Source organism: Pinus tabuliformis, chromosome 8 (assembly GCF_031772625.1).
Source record: "Pinus tabuliformis cultivar Carrire ecotype Pingquan chromosome 8, CPIR1, whole genome shotgun sequence".
Lineage (NCBI taxonomy): Eukaryota > Viridiplantae > Streptophyta > Pinopsida > Pinales > Pinaceae > Pinus > Pinus tabuliformis.
In genome coordinates, this window is record NC_142294.1 from 1,492,878,212 (window position 1) to 1,492,899,686 (window position 21,475).

Consider the following 21,475-nt stretch of genomic DNA (forward strand, 5'->3'; position numbering starts at 1 on the left):
GTAGCAGGATTGATGTGTTCTCCTATGAGGACAAGATTGATTAAGTTCTCCTGTCGACGCATCCTACCCATGCAGTCTGGGACTCATGGGAAGTACCTGTCATCTGATCAATGAGTAGGGAAATGAAGTTAGGGACCATAATAGTACCATTGGATGCATCATTGTATCTACTGTACTCCCTACGCTAGGATGTAGTCCATTGATCTGGGATCAATGATACTGGTCTGGGACCAGTGGTAGGAGTTGTACATACTATGACGCTGACTTTGGGTCGACTAAGACTGGTCTGGGACCAGTGGTACATACTCCGAGACTGACTTCGTGTCAGTGCAGGACTGGTCTGGGACCAGTGAGAGTTGTACATACTATGATGCTGACTTCGGGTCGGTTGAGATTGGTCTGGGACCAGTAGTACACTCTTTGAGCCTATGATACTGGTCTAGGACTAGTGGTAGGAGTTGTACATACTATGACGCTCACTTCGGGTTGGCTGAGACTGGTCTACGACCAGTGGTACATGCTCTGAGACTGACTTCGTGTTAGTGCAGTACTGGTCTAGGACCAATGAGAGTGGTACATACTATGACGCTGACTTTGAGTTCGCTGAGACTGGTCTGGGACCAGTGGTAACTCTCTGAGACTGCGATACTGGTCTGGGACCAGTAGTAGGCGTGGTACCTACTATGACGCTGACTTTGAGTCGGTTGAGGCTAGTCTGGGACCAGTGGTACGCACTCTGAGTCTGACGTCGGGTCAGTGGAGAATGGTATGAGGCATTCTTGATCAATCTTCTTCTTCATAGTTCAGCAGAGCTGAGCAGAGTGGAGCTAGCAGAGCTAAGCAGTGTAGAGCTAGCAGAGCTAGCAGAGCTGTACAGAGCTGAGCAGAGCCAACAGAGCTGATCCGAGCAGAGCAAAGCCAGCAGAGCTGAGCAGAGTAGAGCAGAGCCAACAAAGCTGAGCAAAGTTGGGCAGAATAGTGCAGGGCATTGATGGCAGAGATAGTACAGTTAGACTTATGGATCAATGGATGGAGTTCTCCCTAGTTGAGAGGGAGTGTTAAATTGGCAACTAGGGCCAAACTCCATGTGGGTTAGCTTATTTATGGCAGCTGATATTTTTATTGGGTCCCTCTCGTCGAGAGGTGTAGGATTGATCCAAAGATCATCCGATTCCGATAAGTATTTATGGAGATATGAATTTATTTTGTTTATGTAGTTATTATCAAGCTGACCAGCTCTTACGTAGGCTCTAGAAGCCCAAACATCATGTTTACTCAATCATCCGATTTTAGTATAAATAAGAGAGGATTTGGAGTCATTAAAACAACATATTCTTCAAGTGATATCCTCCTCTCCACATCTTGGGTTATTGGTGAAGGAGAGACACTAAGAAGAATACATTGGCCTTGGATGATACCCTAGCTGCTGTACGTTGTGGAGATGATGATCTAGCCGCAGTTCTACTATGACCTAGCCACAGTTCAGACGTGCCTTAGCCGCAGTCAATGTGAGAATCTGCTCCTGGAAGACCTGGAGTCATAACGCTAGTCATGAAGGACCATGAAGCCACGTTCATCTATGTAAAATATGCATCAACAAAAGACCTAGTGCGCAGGTCTGGCAACATAGTTTAATAGAGATGTGGATATATATATACACAGTTCACGCTATGGTTCATATATGCAGTTCATAATAAATACAGTGGACACATTATGCTATTCAGATTACACTGGTTATGGATAATACCTCCACGCAGTTATAATACGCATATGGGAATGAGCATATGTATGTAAATGCAGTCATATAGGAACGCAGGCATTCTGGCAGCGTAGTGGGCAGTCACATAAATATGGAACGCAGGCATTCTGGCAGCGTAGTGGAGGCATATATATATATATATATATATATATATATATATATATATATAGATAGATAGATATATATATATATATGCAGGATCTGTCAGCGTGGTTTAAGGACGTGAAGTCTCAGGTGAACGCAGTCATAATATTACACATACGCACAACACTTATACGCTATACTCTGCACGCACAGTCATATGTACGCACAGTCATGCGTTGCAGTAATGGTTATATGTAAACGCTGGACAGTCATACGCTGCAGCAAAGAAAACCTACGTGGACAGCCCTATCGATATATGGATCATATTCATGCAATTATATTTATAATGCATGGAATGCAAAGATACGGGTCGTATTCATTATGGACGCAATTATATTTCTGATGAATGGAACGTAGAGAGATATGGGTCATAATCGTTATGAACATAGTCATATTTATGTAAATGTTGGTCATTGAGTTGTAACATAAACGCTGGATGATGAGTAGCAATATATATACGTTGGGGTGATTCAAGTTACATGATGTATATATATATATATATATATATATGGACAGTGATATACGGTATATGAAGACTCATATATTCTGATCTATGCTCATATACGCAGGCAAATCTGCAGTACAACATATATACATGGCAAGGTATATATATGCAGGTTATGGCAATAAATATCCATGCAGGCAGAAGGGCATATTATCATAAGGACACAACTATGATTTAATGTGCATGAATAGCACAATGATACATGGACCATGGACAACACCATGATGAGTGCAATCATAAGCATGGGCAGCATGAAGCAGGATGATTATCATGATTAGTGCAGCGTGGTGCAGTACACTATAAGGTACAGCAAATGGACGAGATGCAGAATGTCTTCAACTGATCTCATCATTATAAAAAATGATCTATGCTAGATCTAGATAAGTCAAAGTGTTGACTTCTATTGTAAATGTGCTCTCTCTCTCTCTCTCTTTCTCTGCTAAACTTTGAAGATAAAAGAAGATTTAATCAAAGGGTTTCCCCACACATTGTGGGGTTTGTCCCTAGCTTGTGCCATATCTTGTGTCCTCTTGCCTTGGCTTGTCTTCTGTGATTTATAGTTATGTTCTATCTGCAGTTAATCTTAATGCTGATGTGATTGCTAGCTATGAAAATTTAAATAAATTTCTCTAGCATAGAACATACCTAAACTTAACAGATGGTCACAATCATGCTCAAAATTATGTTTCCTTGGGAAAATTATATAGTGTCTGAGTGATGAATATGATTGAATCCTCTAGGGAACATAGGGGTGGTTTCTAAGGCTATATCAAGGGGATAAACCATCATCCATTGACATTGATAATGACATTAGTAATTGTTAAAGCTATTAACCAAGAGAAAGTAAACCTTAGATTCTTGTGATGCATAAGTCGTACTAATGAGACAAATTTCAGATGCATTATCTATGTAAGTAATTACAATATAATGACTTTTATACTATAAAATAAATAAATAAAAATGGGTAAAGGTGGAAAACATCTACAAAATTCCTCTCAAGAAATTAAGGTTTTTCAAGAGTTGAACCATGAATTGCATAATGAATTTAAAGTACTTGAGTGGAAATTAAAGAAAAATAAAACCATAATTGATCCAATGGTTGACACACTAGTAGCAACAAAAGATATTCAAAAGGAAATAGATATGAAAGAACAATTGATTGATGCACTCTAGGTAAAATTGAGGCAAAAGCAAGATATACTTAATGATATGAATGATGTGAGATATACAACAAAGGTAGATGCAATATATGAAACATAATATCTTATCCAAATAATGAATGCAATTTGTGAAACAAATGAACTTATCCAATAGGTTGTTGAAATAAAATTGATGCAACGAGTTGTGCTAAAAATCTAATACAAAATTTGATGCAACATGTGATATAGTTGAAATAATGACAAATGTTGATGTAATTTATGACACCCATGACTTAATATAGGCGCTTGATGCACATTGTGATACATATGACTTAATGAAATCAATGAATCAAATACATAATATCATCAATAGTAGTAGTTGTGAAGAAGAAAAAGAACAAGAAAATGACCTTTCCAAGATGATTTTCAAATCTTGGAAAGAAATTTCATTCAACAAAAATTGACATGAACTAGAATACACCAAAGGCAACAATTTTCATATTCAAAATTTCTCCAAACGAGTTCAATTTGTTAGTGCAGAATTTCTTAATAAAGTTAAAAATGTTGATAAAAAGTTCCAACATTGTGAGAGAAATGGTCACATGGAGAGTCATTGTTTTGATCTCCATCCTCGTCTTTGTTGTAGGAGGACAAATCATTTATCAGAAAGATGTTGAAAGAAAAAAATATTTTAAAAAATAGTTAATTATGGATGGATAAATTCCTAGAAATGGAATATAGAAGTAAAGAAGTTGTATAAGTTGTATAATCTGGTCAAGGCATAGGTAAAGATAAAGCCACATGAAAAAATAAACAAAAGAAATCAATTAGTAATTCTAAAGAAAGATGGTCCTCTTTGCATCTAAAGGGGGGAGAAAAATGATAAAAGAAACTCTCCCACATCTTTAAGGAGGGGAGTAAATTGATAATGTGAAGATTGGTTAGCGGTCATCCATAAACCACCCCATTATTTAAATCAAGTTGGATTGGTTAGTGATCATCCAAAAACCACCACATTACTGAAAGAACATTGGTTAGTGGTCATCAAAAAACAATATCTCATTCAAGGAAGATTGGCTAGCGGATAGTGTTCATCCAAAAGCCACTGCATTATTCAAAGTAGTTTGGTTAGTGGTACACTAGAAACCAACAGTCTCCATTAAATATAGTTAGTTGTAAACTAGATTAGCCACCACCTAAAGAATCCAAAGCCCCAACTTGGATCCTTTCAAGAATCAACTATTGAAAGTCAAATAAGTCAAATAAATCAACATTTCCTCAAAAATGGATAATTCCAGCGTAACAACTAGTCTATTCAATAATCATTTTAGTGGAAATGTTTAGAGATGAAAATTGATCACTTCAAGGCATTCAAATGTTGGCGATTTTTAGGCATATCTTCATCAAAACTCAATTCAACAATTTTAGATTGAAGATAACAAATGTTATTGCTAAAATTATTAAATCTTGTGATTGAGGGGGGAAATGTTAAACTATGAGTCCCTAGACAATCAAAAAGTTCAAGAATACAATTTTTATTCTTATCTTGATGAGGTGTTCTGGTGATCCACTGGTGATTTGTTAGTGTGATCTAGATCTTCTAGATCTAGTGATCATTGATGTATTATAAATTTTCTTTTTTGAGATGAATTAAACACAACTCAAGGGCTTAAATCCTTTTCTGGAAATTTCCTTGCTCGTCTTTCCCATGTTAATTCTTAACAGTACAACATTAATCTTTATGTATTTTTATTTCAAAATTTAATTAAATATGTAACAAATAACTTATTTCTCAACAAAATTTTGTTGTATTCACCCTTACTGTTCTAGATTTTGTGTCTGATGGTTTGAATCTACATTGATGTACACACATAATATTATATTTAAAAATAAAATAGAAAGTATTTTTCTCCAAGTAAAACATTATCCAAAAAACCTTTTAGTACTTCTCCTTGATTCATGGATGGTAATGTTAGATACCTAATCCATTAGGATTATCATGAGGAACTTTAATTATCATTGGAAGTCCAACGAACCTTGGAAGAAGAATCCAAAGGTCATAAATACATGTCTTTATACATTTATTATTTGAATAAAAAACAATTCACACTTATCCTTTATTATGACGTGTACAGTGTAATATGATATCAGGTCTTGCATATAAATGCATCATATTTACCTCTCCAAATTGGTGAGTTGTATCATTCTAAACAATTCTAATCATTTTTCCAACCATTTATTTGTAGTCCTAAACCCTTGTGGTCATTACCTTGTATCTCTCCTCCACATGCCTGTTTCCTTTCTCTCATTTTGTGCTTTCTACGCTCCACTCATCTTGAATCATTCCTCCATTGCTACACCCTTACTCATCCAAGTTTCAAATGGAACCATCTAAGAATCATGTTTTTAGCTAGTTGAGTTGTGAAGGAACCTTTGAGACTCCTTTCGTAACGCTAGTGTCCTCCTCCAAATTAGTGAAGTGAACCTATAACGTCTACCATGTTGCTGATGTGATACTAAATTCTCGATAGAAAATTATGTTCAAAAATCAACGACTAGAGTTCATAAGATGTATTCCTACTGAGATTAATATTGTTGGTGGTGGAAAGAGTCAGACTTGTGGTTACTAGGGATCTTATTGTATATGGGGATTTGTGCTCAAATTTATGGGTAATAGTCATATTATTGTCTATGAGGATTTGTGCTTTGTAACAATGCTCATGTGCAAGCCAAATTCTTATGTCGTTGCCCTCAATTGGTGACATTATCATTATCTCATAATTTCTTCAGGTGGACATTATCATCCTTGTTTTTTAAACCAGATTAGATCCATTTTAACTCCGGATCTATAAAGCACCAAGAGGGATCAAATCTCTCGAAGTGAAAACCTCTTTTTTGAGTGCAAAACTTGAGGAAAGGTTTGCACCTCGAGAGATTTGATCCCTATCGGTGCTTGATAGATCTAGAGTTAAGATGGATCTAGGCCAGTTTCAGTCATGTGTGGCCAAAGAAAATCTAACGAACATATGATTAATTTTATCTATGATATGTAAATTCATCTAATATTAATATAATCATTTTAAATATGCTAAATATGTCTGATATTAATCTCTTAATTTTAATTTTAAATTTTCTTAGTTACCTCAATTTGTTGAGATGATAAATATTGTTAATAACTTTAATGATGAAAAATGATAAAATGAAAATTTTGAATGTAAAGTGATAATGTAATAGTATTGAATGATAGAAAATGTGAATAATAAGGATATAGTAAATTACAAATAGTCTTCATTCTAATTAATTTCAAACTATTTTCTTCTACTATTCTTATTGTCACCCTTGTTATTTTTGTCATCTTTTCATATCGATTATATGAAAAGGACAGGTTAAATCGTAAACCATTTAAATCTTTAGCTCGAGCTATTGTAGTAAACATCATACCTTGTCTCTATTTCTATCTAATAATAATAGGTTGAATTACTATAACACAAAAATCAATGTACATTGTCAATAGTTTTTTGTGCTTACCCTGAAAGCAATGCACAAAGTTAATCTAATCACTTTAAAATTAATATACCATCATACATCCAATTACATCAAATCAGAAATCAACATATGCACTGAAATCAATGCATCTAATGCAAGCAATCAAATAAGATTAGAAAACAACATATACATTGAAATCAATGCATCTAATGCAAGCAATCAAATAGGATTAGAAATCAAAATTTACACTCAAATCATTGCATCTAGTGCAAGTAAGAAAATAGGATTATAAATCAACATCTACATTGAAATCAATGCATCTAGTGCAAGAAATCAAATAGGATTAGAAATCACCATCTACACTGAAATCAATGAATTAAGTGCAATAAATCAAATAGTATTAGAAATAATCTACATTGAAATCAACGCATCTAGTGCAAACAGTCAAATATCATTAGAAATCAACATCTACACTAAAATCAATGTATCTAGTGCAAGAAATCAAATAGGATTAGAAATCACCATCTACACTGAAATCAATGTATCTAGTGCAAGAAATCTTCTGCCGTCCCTCCCCCCTCCATCTATATCTATATCTCCCTCCATATCTCCTTCTTTGTCTATCTATCTCACCCCCTCAAACACACATGCTCTCTCACTCCATATCTATCAATCTCTCCGTCTATCACTCCCTCTCTCCATCTCTCTATTCTTCCCTCTCTTCACTTTCTATCTATATCTCTATATCCCTTTGTATCTCTATATCACCCCCAAAACATACACTCTCTTTCTCCAATCTATCTATCTATCTCTCCATCCTCGTCTCCCTCTCTCTCTCTCTCTCTCTCCACCTTTATTTCTCTATTTATTTCTTCTTGCCTCCCTCTCCCCCCCTCCAACTCCATCTCTCTTTCCCTCCCTCTCTCCACTCTCTCACATCATCCCTTTATTCCTTCCTCTCTCCCCTTTCTATCCCACCTCTCTCTCTCTCTCCAACTTTGTTACTATATCCCTCCCTCTCTCCTCTCTCCTTCTCTCCCCTATTATCTCCATCTCTCCTTCTTTATCTCTTTATCTCACCCCCAAACATACACACACTCTCTCCATCTCTCTCTTGTCACTCCCTCTCTCTCTTCACTTCTCACTTTCTATGTATTTCCTCTTCTCCCCCTCTAAATCCATCTCCCTATCTCTCCCTCTCTCCTCCTCTCTCTCAAGTTCACTCTCCCGTATTTCATCTCTTTCCCTTTCTCTCCGACCTCCCTCTCTCTTCCCCATCTCTCTCTCTCTCCCTCTCCCCCCTCTCCCTCTCTCTCTCAAATCCTCTCTCTTCCCCCATCACTCTCCTCATCTCTCTCAAGTCTTCTCTCTCATTCTTCCTCTCTCTCTCTTTCTCTCCTACGTCCCTCATCTCTCTCTCTCTCTCTCTCTCTCTCTCTCTTCCCTCCAATCCTCTATCTTCCCCCATCACACACACACACACTCTCTCCAAGTATGTTACTATATCCCTCCCTCTCCCCTTCTCTCCCCCCTTCTCTCTATCTCTCCTTCTTTGTCTCTTTATCTCACCCCTAAACATACACCCTCTCTCTACATCTCTCCTTTGTCACTCCCTCTCTCTCTCCAATTCTCATTCACTATGTATTTCTTCTTCCATCCCTATCTCCCCCTCCAACCCCATCTCTCTATATCCCCATACCTCTCCTCCTCTCTCTCAAGTCCTCTCTCATCATTCCTCTCTCTCCCTTCCTCTCCTACCTCCCTCTCTATTCCCCCATCTCTCTCTCTCTCTCTCCAATCCTCTCACTGTCTCCCTCCCTCTCTCTTCTATCTCCCCCCTCCATCTCTGTGTCTCTCTCTCCCTCTCTCACTCCTCTCCCTCTCTCTCTCTTCATTCCTCGTCTCCCCTCTCCTTCAATTTATCTCCAAATCTCCCTTGTCACTTCCCATATCTCTCCACCTTTATCACTCTATGTCTTTGTTCTTCCCTCCCATATATATCTAGAGTTAATATATATCATGATATATTAATATATATCATAATATAACAAATTTAATATTGTATTAATCCAAAGTTAATAAATTTAATGATATTAATATTATAATATATTAATATGAATATTAGATTTAATAATAATAATAATAATCTTTTGATATTAATATTAGGGTTAATAACATTTTTTTTGCATGGTATTAATAATAATTTGGCCCATAGGCTTCACCTAAATAAAACCTCTTTTTTTAGTGTTAGTAAATATAAAGATGTTTATGGAGTAAATATAACAAGAGGTTTTATTTATCTACCATTTTATATTTATATTTATTTATCATATCTCTTTTATTTACCATGATATTTGGCCGATAAGCTTGGGATATAATTAGATGTTGATTTCTAATTCTATTTACTATATTTTTATTTATTTACCATACTTCTTTATAAATATGGTATTTGTCCCTTGGTATTAATAATTATTTGCCCCATGGTATTTGGTCCATAGGCTTCACCTATATAAGACTCTTTTTTTTCTTTAAATATAAAGATGTTTATGGAGTAAATATATAAAAAAATGTTTTATTTATTATATTTTTATTTATTTACCATATCTAGTAAATATAATATATATCTATATATCTATATATATTATTTATTTGCCATACCTATGGTTTATTTATTTATCATACTTCTTTTTTGAATGTTTGTAAACCTCTTTATATTTCAAATATTGTGTCTATACATAATAATAATTAGATTAATAAATTAATAACTCTGACATGAGATTAAAAATATTTAATATTAAATATTACAAGTTTATGTTTACATTTTTATATAAGATCTACCTCATACTCCCTCATACTAGACTGTAAAACACCTCTAAACTCAATAATAGTGATTCAATGATGACGTATGTGTTTCCGATGTGTTCCGATGTTGATATTCTGCTTGCTTCGGCGATATTGTATGATGAAATCTGCTCGCTTCAGCGATATATGATATATTGTGATTGTTGAGCGGGGATTGCTCCCCACTGGAAAAAAAAAAAGTAATTAACCCTTCTTTCTATTTACAATTTACCTTTTTATTATTTCAAAATTTTATTTTGTAACTTTCTTACTTCATATGAGTTTTTTTTTTTTTTAATTTAAAGTAATCTAGAAAAGATTTTTATACTCCATTATTATCCATTTCAGCACGTCGTTTATTTCCATTCCCGTTACGTCGTTTATTTCCATTCCCGTTAACCTATTATGGTTAACAAATTCAAATTATATATATATATATCTTCAATGCTATACCATGAATGAAGCGTAGTATATTTAGATGGTCTTTTTACTGCTAATTGCACCTCTATCTTTTTGTGACTTTAATTCTATAATATATTAACCGTAAACATTATATTATTTGATTTTAAAAGAATGGTTTCAACAACAATGATTAGTTTTTCTTGTGTGGTTTTAATTCTATGGAATATTACGTAATACCTCATGGTTGTTTTATATTTGAGAAATTAAAAACAAATACAACACAAAGACACACAACTTCATTAATTCAATTGCTTAATTACATCACACTTATATAGGAAAACTTATGCAACCAATTCCTAACCACTCACAACTAATTCTTGTTCAACTGCTCATAACTAATTCTGTTCAACTGCTTCATAACTAAATCTATTTCTGCATTATTTTCACTTTGCAGGGAATTAAGGAAGGATGGTTCGATGGTGGAAGTATATTTTTCGCTGTAATCCTCGTCATTCTAGTTACAGGTAAGGATTTCTGCTTTAGATGTTTTTACTTTTAAAACTTTTTATGAAAATCAATTTGTATTTCATAACGTTTTTATTTTTAATATTAGTAAATTAAATTAATTTGTAATCTATGATATTTTTTTATCTATTAATAATTTTTAATATAAATAACTTAATATATATTTCTATAAAAATATAAAAATTATGATATATCATTTGAATGGTTTAAGTTGATTTATAATTAGAAGTTTTAAATATATATATAAATTTAATTTATAAAGTACAGATTAGATAATTTGTATAGAATTTAATCCCATCCATTACTCAAGTGTAGCTTAAGTAGTTTAGGTAAATTAAACGATATGTGTAAACAAAATGCGTTATAACAGATTTAATTCCCATCAAATCATTGTTCTAAATCTTAAATATCACTTAATCTACGTAAATCGTGACACAGTGGCGACAGCTTAGCATACACTGCTTGATTTCCTCGTGTATTCTCGGCAATTATCGGCGTATCACATTTTTGTTGGCAGTGTTCGTATGTTTTAAGGATCATTTACCACTGTTCGGGCAGTGATCATTTCTGGTAGCACATCGTTTAGAAACGAACGTAGTCATTCACATTGCTACTAAAACACAATGTTCCTATGAACAGTTTCGGCCCTCATAACCGATAAGTCGTTTGAATATATTTCTGGCTTGGTTTTGGTTGAATATCAGAAATACATATCAGATAGGATTTTTAGAATTTTAATTTAATTAAATAGTTGACAGCATAATAAATATCAAAATAGTTATTTCATTATGATGATGATGATAATAGTGGTTACCGTCCACTGAGACCAAATTGGTCTATCGGACTTATAATTTTCTTAGTTTTTAATTGTTTGGCTTCTCGTCTTTCTTGGCGAGATTGGTGCTGTAGCTTTCTTTTTTTTCTCTATGGTCTTCCAATTTCTTTTATCTTGCATTTCTTTCTATCTCTTTTGGTTCTTGGAATATTGGTGTCTTAGCTTCACGATTTATTGTGTTCGTCTTTTTGGAAGATAGTCGGAGAAGAAGTTTGGTCTAGGAGATCTGCTTTGCTGTTAAATGAAGATTTATTTTGTGCAATATTCGAATCCTCATAACTGTTGATGCTTGAGGGGTTGTCGAGTTCACATTTTTGTTGTTGGACGGGGCTTTCTTCCTGCTTGTATTGAGAGTTGTTTCTTTCTTGCGTGATTCAGAGTTTTCTCTAGAGTATTCTTCTTTGATGACAGTGTAGTGTTCTTTTTGTGCTCCTTCCTACCAAATAGATCTGTGGTGGTTTTTTCTAGTAGAATTTTTTTGGGAGGCTTTTGGGCAATTTTTGGCTAGATATCCTGTCTCAAAGTAGGATCGACTTCGGAAGATGACGCTTTCATAATCGAATTTTTCGTTTCACACATAGTCTTTACTTGTTAGGTTTATTTCCGCTGGGAATCCGGTGTTGAAGTCCATTTCTACACAAATGCGTGCATAGGTGGTTCTGACATATTCCTCTTTTTCTAGGCACCTGAGTAAAATTTCCCAATTGCATTTCCAATGGCTTTTAGCGAGGAGAGATTCCAGAGATGCAAGGGTAGGCTTGGCAATGTCACCCAAACTGGTGCTGAGGTTATGACTGTTGTTGAGGGATCGAATGATGGGTTCTATGGCTTCATGAATAGGCCTGAGTTTTCCCAAAACTAAGGGCCAGAATCTATAATACGTTGTCTGCTTTCAGGATTTTCAAAATCTATTATAAAGAAACTCCTAGCACAGGGGTAAATATTAATTTCATCAGAAATGACAGGCTTCCATACCTCCGAGATCCAATTGTGGAGAGCTATCAGCTGCAACCAAAAACCATTGAACCGAGACACTTTCAGAAAACTTCAAGGTCTCATCGAGTGAGGCCTGGACCACCTGGATAGTGGGAGCTGGGGTTTCACTGACGATATGAGCAGGAGCTTGCCCTCCAAAAGCGGACGGAACTGAGTCAGCAACTATTTTCGCGAAACTGGGAGCCATATGTAGAACCTAGCCATATAAATTAACAAAATTATAATTTTATTTTATATTAACTAAATTATAATTTTATTTTATACACTATAGATCCATTTTAATTGATTTAGAAGTGTTAATAGAAATCAAATATTTTTATAATGCAAAATTTAAAAAAATATTTATATAAATTATTGATTAATATAGATCTATAGCCCTTTCTCTTTATATATTTATACATTATATAAATATATAAATGAAATTAATGCCTTAAAATTCTCATTAGGCATTAATCTACACAAATTAAATTATATATATATATATATATATATATAAAACATGGGTAGTAGGATATTTTATTTATAAATTATGTTGTACACGACAATGTTATTTTTGTTATTAATATATTTTTAAATACATGTTAATATTATTTAACCTACATGTTGAATTTTTTTATTTTTCAAATACATTGATTTTTTCTTTTTTATTATTAATAATTTAAATCAATATATTGCTTTTATCTTAAAAATTTAGATGAATTATACATCTACATTTTATTGTTTTTATAGTAATTGAACTTTTTTACTTTGCAGTTCATAATATAATATAATATTTTATAATTTATAACGGTCTTATGATGAATCTATCTATAACTTGTAATGATATGTCACCCGATAATATATTTGTAGAAAGGATTGGATAGACTAAAGTTTAATCGAAATCAACTATATTTTTGTTCACCGTGTGATCCAAATGGATCCTAGAAAATCCTCTAAGTCTTCAAAATCTTCTAAACGTTCAAAACTGTCACCTAAGAAAAACCTTTAAAAAAGGTGGATAACACTATCGGGAGGCGAAAACATAGAGAAATCATTGAAAAACAGAGTATCGGCGGTTTAAAGCAAATTTGAATCAGAGCCGTAAGATCTGTCCGATCAGTGGTCCAGATCCGATCGACGTATGGCAATCAGCGGTGACAAAGGGAGGCTATCAGCATAGACCACAAAGAATACGCGACAATGATTAGCGGGTCAACAAGGACCGTTGATCAAGCGCACAGATCAACGACCCAAGTTGCATCACAGTATCACTATCGGTAAATACAAAGGAGCGCTTACAATGGCTGGGGTATGTGCGATATGCGATTGCGATCAATCGTATCGCAACATTGCATCGAAACATTTCAATGGAGCGGGGATGATAATAACCATGAACGCGATAGCCGGACCTGATAAAACTATTGACGATATTTGATGATATTTCAAGTTTGGAAACAACGCTTTTTCAGTGTAAACCACATTTTCGTTAAACAAATAAAATACAAGGGATAAAGCGTCGATGTGATGTTACAAACCCGAAAGAGTTTATTAATGCTGTTGAATACTATTTCAAGTCTAATATGAGTGGGATTTCATGTTTTAATGTATTTTTTTTATATAAAAGGGAAATCACAAAACGGCAGGATTTCGAGAGGACCAAAGGCAGTAAGTGGTTTGGGTCGGGCTCCGCCTGAGCCCATACAATGGCTGCCATGTGTCCAGGTTGAGGAGAGAGAAAACCACCCTTATCGGGCAGTTATCCCCCATACAAAAGGGCCGCCCAAAATGAACCACAGCCGTTGGATCTGGATCTCCCAAATCAATGGTGGAGATGCGATGCAATCAAAAGGCGGACCTGATAGGAGTTATAAGGCGGATTCATAATATTTCAAGTCCGATGAACAATGTTTGGCAGACTTTTCCTGTGTTTGAACGTATTTCTCTGTGTAAATAGAGAATGATGATTTCGAAAGATTTCAAGGGCCTAGTGACCCATTTCGTTACAGTACAGGTGGCCACCATCCTTGAAAGTGTTTAGCAATGGTTGCTAATGCTCAGAGAGGGATCTGAGCAGACAGAGGTCGGGAAGCCAGAGAGCCCGAAAAGGTGAAATGAACAGACAACGCAAATTGGCTTTAAAGCCACAGACTACCAGAAACAGAGGGAGGTAGTGTTGAGATAAAGCAACAGAGACAGAGAGTCTATGTACTCAAAAGAGACTTGGGGGATCCAAGTAAAGCCTTGTTGTTTTGTATCTGTTGTGTGAGGCTCAATTTGAGCTCACTGTTGTAAAACTCTGTTTTTGAAGACATAATAGAGAGGTCACCACTGAAGGCTATACCAAGAGACGTAGCCCAGGAGTGTTGGGTGAACTCCATATTAAACTTGTTATATTTATATGTGTTTGTCTATTATGTGATTTAACTGCTTCATTGTCTATGTATTTCACAATCTTATCGATCCATTGCACAAAGTAACATAGGAAAATCCATGCACATGAGTCTGTCATACCTTAATAATTGTCTAAGATCCCATTTTTAGATCAAGTGGTATCAGAACTTTAGATTGCTAAGGTTAGGCAAGCTTGTGCTAGATTGTTGAATGCTAACTAGGTCAAAGCTCAAATTAGGAGAAGTAGAATTGGCTGAGGCTAACCCAGAAATTGGAAGAGTCTATCCTAGGAGGAAAATGACAAAAGAAATTCCCTTGGAATCAGACTCTCAGTTCATGGACAGTTTCATGACCATGAGATCCATGGTAGAAGAAATGTACTGAGAATTTAAGAAAGGCCAAGGGGAAAGCCCTTCAACATCTCAAATAGGCAAAGGGGTAGAGGAACCTCTTCTAGTTGCCAATTCAGAAGGCAAAGGGAAAATGGAAGAGCCTCGTCCATCATCACCTCCTTCTAGCCCTGAAAATAAAAAGAAGAAGACTTATGTGATTAAATTAGATGTAAAATTTGATTTGCTAATATATGATGAAGAGTTAAATGCAGAAAATCCAGATAACTGGATTAGACATATTGATGTATATTGCAGGGTGAAAAACATCAATTCAGAAAGGAGAAAGATTTAGCTGGCCAGCCTTCGCCTTGGAGGAACTGCCCTAGTGTGGTGGGAAGGCAGGACACAAGCTAATTTGAAGAAGCATGGTAAAATTCTTTCTACCTGGAGTGAATTTTTTTCTGCCATTAAAGAACAATTCTATCCACTAGCTTATATGCAGCAAGCGATGATGAGTTGGAAAACTATTCGCCAATTAAAGGGGCAAAGTGTACAAATCTATACCTAGGAATTTAGAAAAAGAGCTTTAATTCTAAGCATTTCTCTAGACTCACTTGAAACTTTGTTGAAGTATATAGGTGGTCTGCATAGCTATTTGAGGCACACCATTCTCATGTTTAACCCCACTAGCATAGATGAGGTATCCGTTTAGGCTACACATCTAGAGGCTAGAGGCAAGAATGTGAACCCAAAGATTGGAGGATCATCAAAACTCACTGCAAGCAAGAACAAGGAAAATAGGAAGTAGAAATGGAAAGACAGGAAGACAAATGCTGTACAGAAAAACAAACCTTCATGCACTCACTGCAAGAAGGATGGACATGATGATGAACATTGCTAGTCTTTGCATCGGAGCTGAAACCCAAGAAGTTCGATGGCAAGAAGAAGAAGACTGTTGCTGCTATTCAGAAAGAGTTGGGGTCATACTCAGGTGATGAAACAACAGTCACAGCCATAGGTATAAAAGGTAAAAATTCTGAAGCATCTACTAGTAATTTTGCACAAACTATTGATAATGAAGAAAATGAGAGGAAAAGACATGAGCCTTTTCAGATTAGAGTTATTTCCAAGCATCAAAAGATTGATACTTTATTTGATAGTGGTTCACAAGTAAACTTGATTTCTGAAGCAATTGTAAAGAAGTTGGGATTAATAACCACACCTCACAAGAATCCATATCCATTAGGTTGGGTATGTGATAAAGCGAAGCTACAAGTGACTAGACAATGTAAATTTAGGTTTTCTTTTGGGTTAGCATTTGTAGATGAGGTTGAGTTAGATATAGTTCCCTTGGATATATGTGGAATTGTTTTAGGAAGTCCTTGCTTGTATGATAGAAAAGCCATTTTCTATAGAACTGAAAATAAGTATCAACTCACCAAAGGTGGAATAGAATATATTGTGAGAGCTCATAAACTCAAAAATAATTACTCTCTCATAAACTTAGGGAAGATGAAAAGAATTGTAAATTCATGCAAGCAATTTTTACTGATGGTTGTGAAGGAAAAGAACCCTGATAAAACCAATGTATTTGAGGGTTGTGATGATAACAGAAAGCTGATTTAGAAAACGTTGTTTCAGAATATGATATCCTATTTCAAGAACCTAAAGGTCTTCCACCAAAAGGGAAATTGTACATGATATTCATTTGCAGCAAGATGCTCCATTGCCTAACATCGGAATGTACAGGTTATCCGCTTTAGAGAATGCAGAGATCAAGAAGCAGGTATAGGAGCTGCTCGAAAAAGGGTTCATAAGACCAAGCACATCACCATGTGGATCTCCGATCGTGTTGGCGAGAAAGAAAGATGGTTCGTGGAGGATGTGCATTGACTACAAAGCACTGAATAAAATAACGATCAAGAATTGTTATCCCCTTCCTTGCATTGATGATCTATTGGATCAGCTGAAAGAAGTTGTTTACCTTTCCAAGTTAGACTTGCGTAGTGGCTACCATCAGGTTAGAGTAGCAGAACAAGATGCATGGAAGACTGGTTTCAAAACAAAGCAAGGGTTGTATGAATGGTTGGTTATGCCTTTTGGCTTAACTAATGCTCTTGCCACTTTTGTGAGAGTTATGAATGATGTACTCAAGCCTTTTATTGATGATTTTGTAATTGTATATTTAGATGACATTCTTGTTTTCAGTCAAACATGGGAAGAACATTTGAAGCATGTAAAGCAGACTCTAGATGTTTTGAAAAGAGAAAATCTCTATGTTAAGCTATCAAAATGTGAATTTGGCAAAACATATTTAAATTATTTGGGTCATATTGTGGGGGGTGGTGAACTGAAGATAGATCCCTCTAAGGTTGAAGTCATTGTGAACTGGCCTAAACCCAAATCTGCTGAAGTTAGAAGCTTCCTAGGAGTAGCACAATATTGGAGAAATTTTATTGCTAACTTTTCCTTGATTGTAGCTCCCTTACATGCTTTAACAGGATTGAACAAGGTGTTTCAGTGGGGAGGCAAACAATAGAAAGCCTTCGACATCTTGAAAGAAAATATTAGTATAGCGCCAGTACTAGCATTGCCAGATCTTCAAAGACCATTTGAGATTGAAACAGATGCCAATGACTATGCCATGGGAACAATGTTGATGCAACACGGTAAACCCATATGTTATCATTCTGAGACATTTAATTTTGTAGTAGTTAATTATCCCACATATGATAAAGAATTGTATGCATTAGTGCAGAGTGTGAAAAAGTGGAAACTTTACTTAATGGGCAAAGAAACAGTTATACATACTTATCGTCAACCACTTCAGTACTTGCACTCACAAACTAAATTGTAGCAATCAAGACACTATAGGTGGATGGGTTTTCTACAACAGTTTCATCTTGTCATTAGAAATAAGAAAGGCATACATAATAAAGTTGCAGATATGTTGTCCAGACCAATCATAAATGCATCTAGTATACTTAAGCATAATTCAGTATTGCATGAAAGCTACATTGAACAATATGCTCAAGATATAGATTTTAAAGATGTATATGCAACTTTAAGTCATGGAAAACAAGAAGAAGAATTGGATTATCATGTTAAGGACCAACTCTTGTATCATTTGGGAAAGTTATGCATTCCTCAAACTAAAAGAGTTAACATAATCCGAGAAGCACATACTTCTCAAATATCAGATCATTTTGGTGTAAGTAAAACAGTTGCACAGCTGCAAAGATTCTATTATTGGCCAAAAATGCATGAGACAATTTCTAGATATATTAAGGGGTGTGCCATGTGTACTAAAAGCAAGCCCAACAATAGAACATTAGGCTTGTACACTCCACTTCCAGTCCCTTCTCGTCCTTGGGAAAGTGTTTCCATGGACTTTGTTGGGGGATTGCCAAAATCTAGAAAAGGTCATGACTATTTATATGTTATTGTGGACATGTTTAGCAAAATGTGTATTTTAATACCTTGTAACAAGCAGATTATAGCTGAAAAAACAATGAAGTTGTTCTTTCAACATGTCTGGGTGCATTTTGTGTTACCCACTTGCATTGTATCTGATTCAGATTCCCCATTGGTTGGGAAGTTTTGGTCAAGTCTGTGGGAATTAATGGACACCAGACTGAAGAAGAGCACAACATTTCATCCACAAACAGATGGCCAAACAGAAGTGGTCAACAGAGCAGTGATCCAGTTGCTCAGGGGTTATTGCAGTAAACATCCCAAGCTTTGGGATGAACATTTGTGTTATGTGCAACATGCTTACAATCGTGCTAAACATTCTTCTACACAAAGACCTCCTTTTGAGACTTTTTTTGGTTTTACACCAAAGTTTCCCTTGGATTTTGTCTTTAGTAAAGACATAGCAGTTGATGGACACAGTGATGTGGACAAAGCAACCAAGTTCATTGAACAGATCCAAGAAATTCACTAGGAAGTGCAGGAACAGCTGGAACAGAGCCAGGCCAAGTACAAAGCAAGGCATGATAAGCATCGAATTGAGCATAGCTTCCAAGTTGGTGATCAAGTCTGGCTATACATCAGCAAAGACAAAATGCAAGGTGAATGGAAGAAGTTGAAGCCAATAAGGTATGGGCCTTTCAAGATACTTGAAAAACTTGGTGAGAACATTTTTCGCCTTGATTTTCCAGCTTAAATGCACATTTATTTAATGGTTAATAGAGAAAATTTGAGACTCTTTGAACCTTCATTAATTGAAGATCCTGAAGAGCAAAGTCAATTGCCTTCTATTGATGATCTGTTGCCTGAATATCTCAATGAGTTGCAGGAAGATACAGTTCTGGACAGGAAGGTGAGAACTACGCACAAAGGGGATGTTGAGTAGCTTAGAATTGGGCTCAAAGGTTCAAAACCAAGCAATGCATGATGGATGGAAATTGGACAAGTGAGGAATCTATATCCTCACTTGATTGATGCTTAAAAACCAACTTTTGGTGGTCCAAAAGCCTTTTTCAATGGGAAGGCGTGATCCAAATGGATCCTAGAAAATCTTCTAAGTTTTCAAAATCTTCTAAATGTTCAAAACTGTCACCTAAGAAAAACCTTTAAAGAAGGTGGATAACACTATCGGGAGGCAAAAACATAGAGAAATCATTGAAAAACAGAGTATCAGTGGTTTAAAGCAACTTTGAATCGGAGCCGTCAAATCTGGCCGATCAACGGTTCAGATCCGATCGACGAATCGCAATCGGCGGTGGCAAAGGGAGGCTATCAATGAAGACCAAAAAGAATACGCGACAATGATCAGCTGGGTCAACAAGGACCATTGAAAAGCGCACAGATCGATGACCCAAGTTGCATCGCAGTATTGCTATCAGCAAATGTTGGCATTATGATACATATGTTGTACTTGATGGCAACCCACTCATCTCAGATGATAAATTATAGTGCAGCAAAGTTCATGCACTTTCATGAAGATAAAATTTTCTTTCATGTAGAGAAAAGTTCACGCACTTTTATGTAGAGAAAAGTTTATTTCATGTAGAGAAAAGTTCACACACTTTTATGCAGAGAAAAGTTTATTTCATGTAGAGAAACGTTCATGCACTTTCATGCAGAGAAAAGTTCCTATCATGAAGAGAAAAGTTCACGCATTTTCATGGTTGGCTCATGGTATTAGTCCGACAATTTTTGATCCTATGGTTTTGGTCCATGGTATTGCATCCAAAAGTGTGATCTCACGCACTTTCATGGTTGGTTCATGGTATTAGTCCAATAGTTTTTGATCCTATGGTTTTGGTCCATGGTATTGCATCCAAAAGTGTTGATCTCACGCACTCTCATGGTTGGTTGATGGTATTAGTCCAATAGTTTTTTTGATCCTATGGTTTTGGACCATGGTATTGTGGAAGGCCTAAGACTATAAAAGAGGAAGGAGATCATTTGGCAAAGAATCATCGAATGAATTGAATATCTAATAAGTGCTAGATCTAAAATATTTGTGATTGGGTTATGGTGCAGATCTGGATCTGAATGAAGGAGGAACCTTAGCGCATAAAGAAGGATAAGTTCTATTGATGGGTCATAATCTTTAAGCTTGAATAATAGTATCTTTGTATGATTTTGACCTGTTATATGAGGCGCATTCTTGATCTATAAATCTAACAATCTGGGTTAATTAGTGTCTGAATATTTGAAAGAATGAATTATCCTTTATAGATCTACATGCAAGTTTCAGGTTGTTGAAGTAGCGTATATCTTTAAATTATGATCTAGCTGCCTCTGTTTATTGCTGTAGTATTCTGGGTTCATAATTTGGTGTGTGGTTACTGTTACTGTGTTCTGGGTACAGTTGTCAGAGAAGTGTTTACTTGATTCAGTGCTAATTGGGAAAAGGAGATTGTTTGATGCATATATACTTGATGATTGATTGATGTTCATGGATCCAGTCTGAAAATTTATAAAACGTGGTCCCTGGAAGAAAAAGAAGGTTGTAGCCTTCAGTAAGCCAGCACCTACGTACTAGTATCTTGGCTAGTAAAAGAGCTAAGGGGGTTGTAGCTTCCTTCCAGGAGAAGCTGGAGAACGAGAGAGGGTTGTAGCTCTCTGCAGGTTGCAGCTTGCGTACTAGTAAAGGACTGCACCAGTACATTGTAAAAGGAAGTTTCT

At 35.6% G+C, this 21,475-nt stretch overlaps 1 protein-coding gene across 1 annotated transcript in view; it reads left to right on the plus strand.

The window, feature by feature from the left end:
* Positions 1 to 21,475, plus strand: part of LOC149241477 (calcium-transporting ATPase 8, plasma membrane-type-like) — a 244,784-nt gene that overhangs the window by 106,148 nt on the left and 117,161 nt on the right. Inside the window, exon 7 of the mRNA XM_089373995.1 lies at positions 10,731 to 10,800. Coding sequence (XP_089230121.1) covers positions 10,731 to 10,800 — 70 coding nt within the window. The remainder of the gene's footprint in view (positions 1 to 10,730; positions 10,801 to 21,475) is intronic.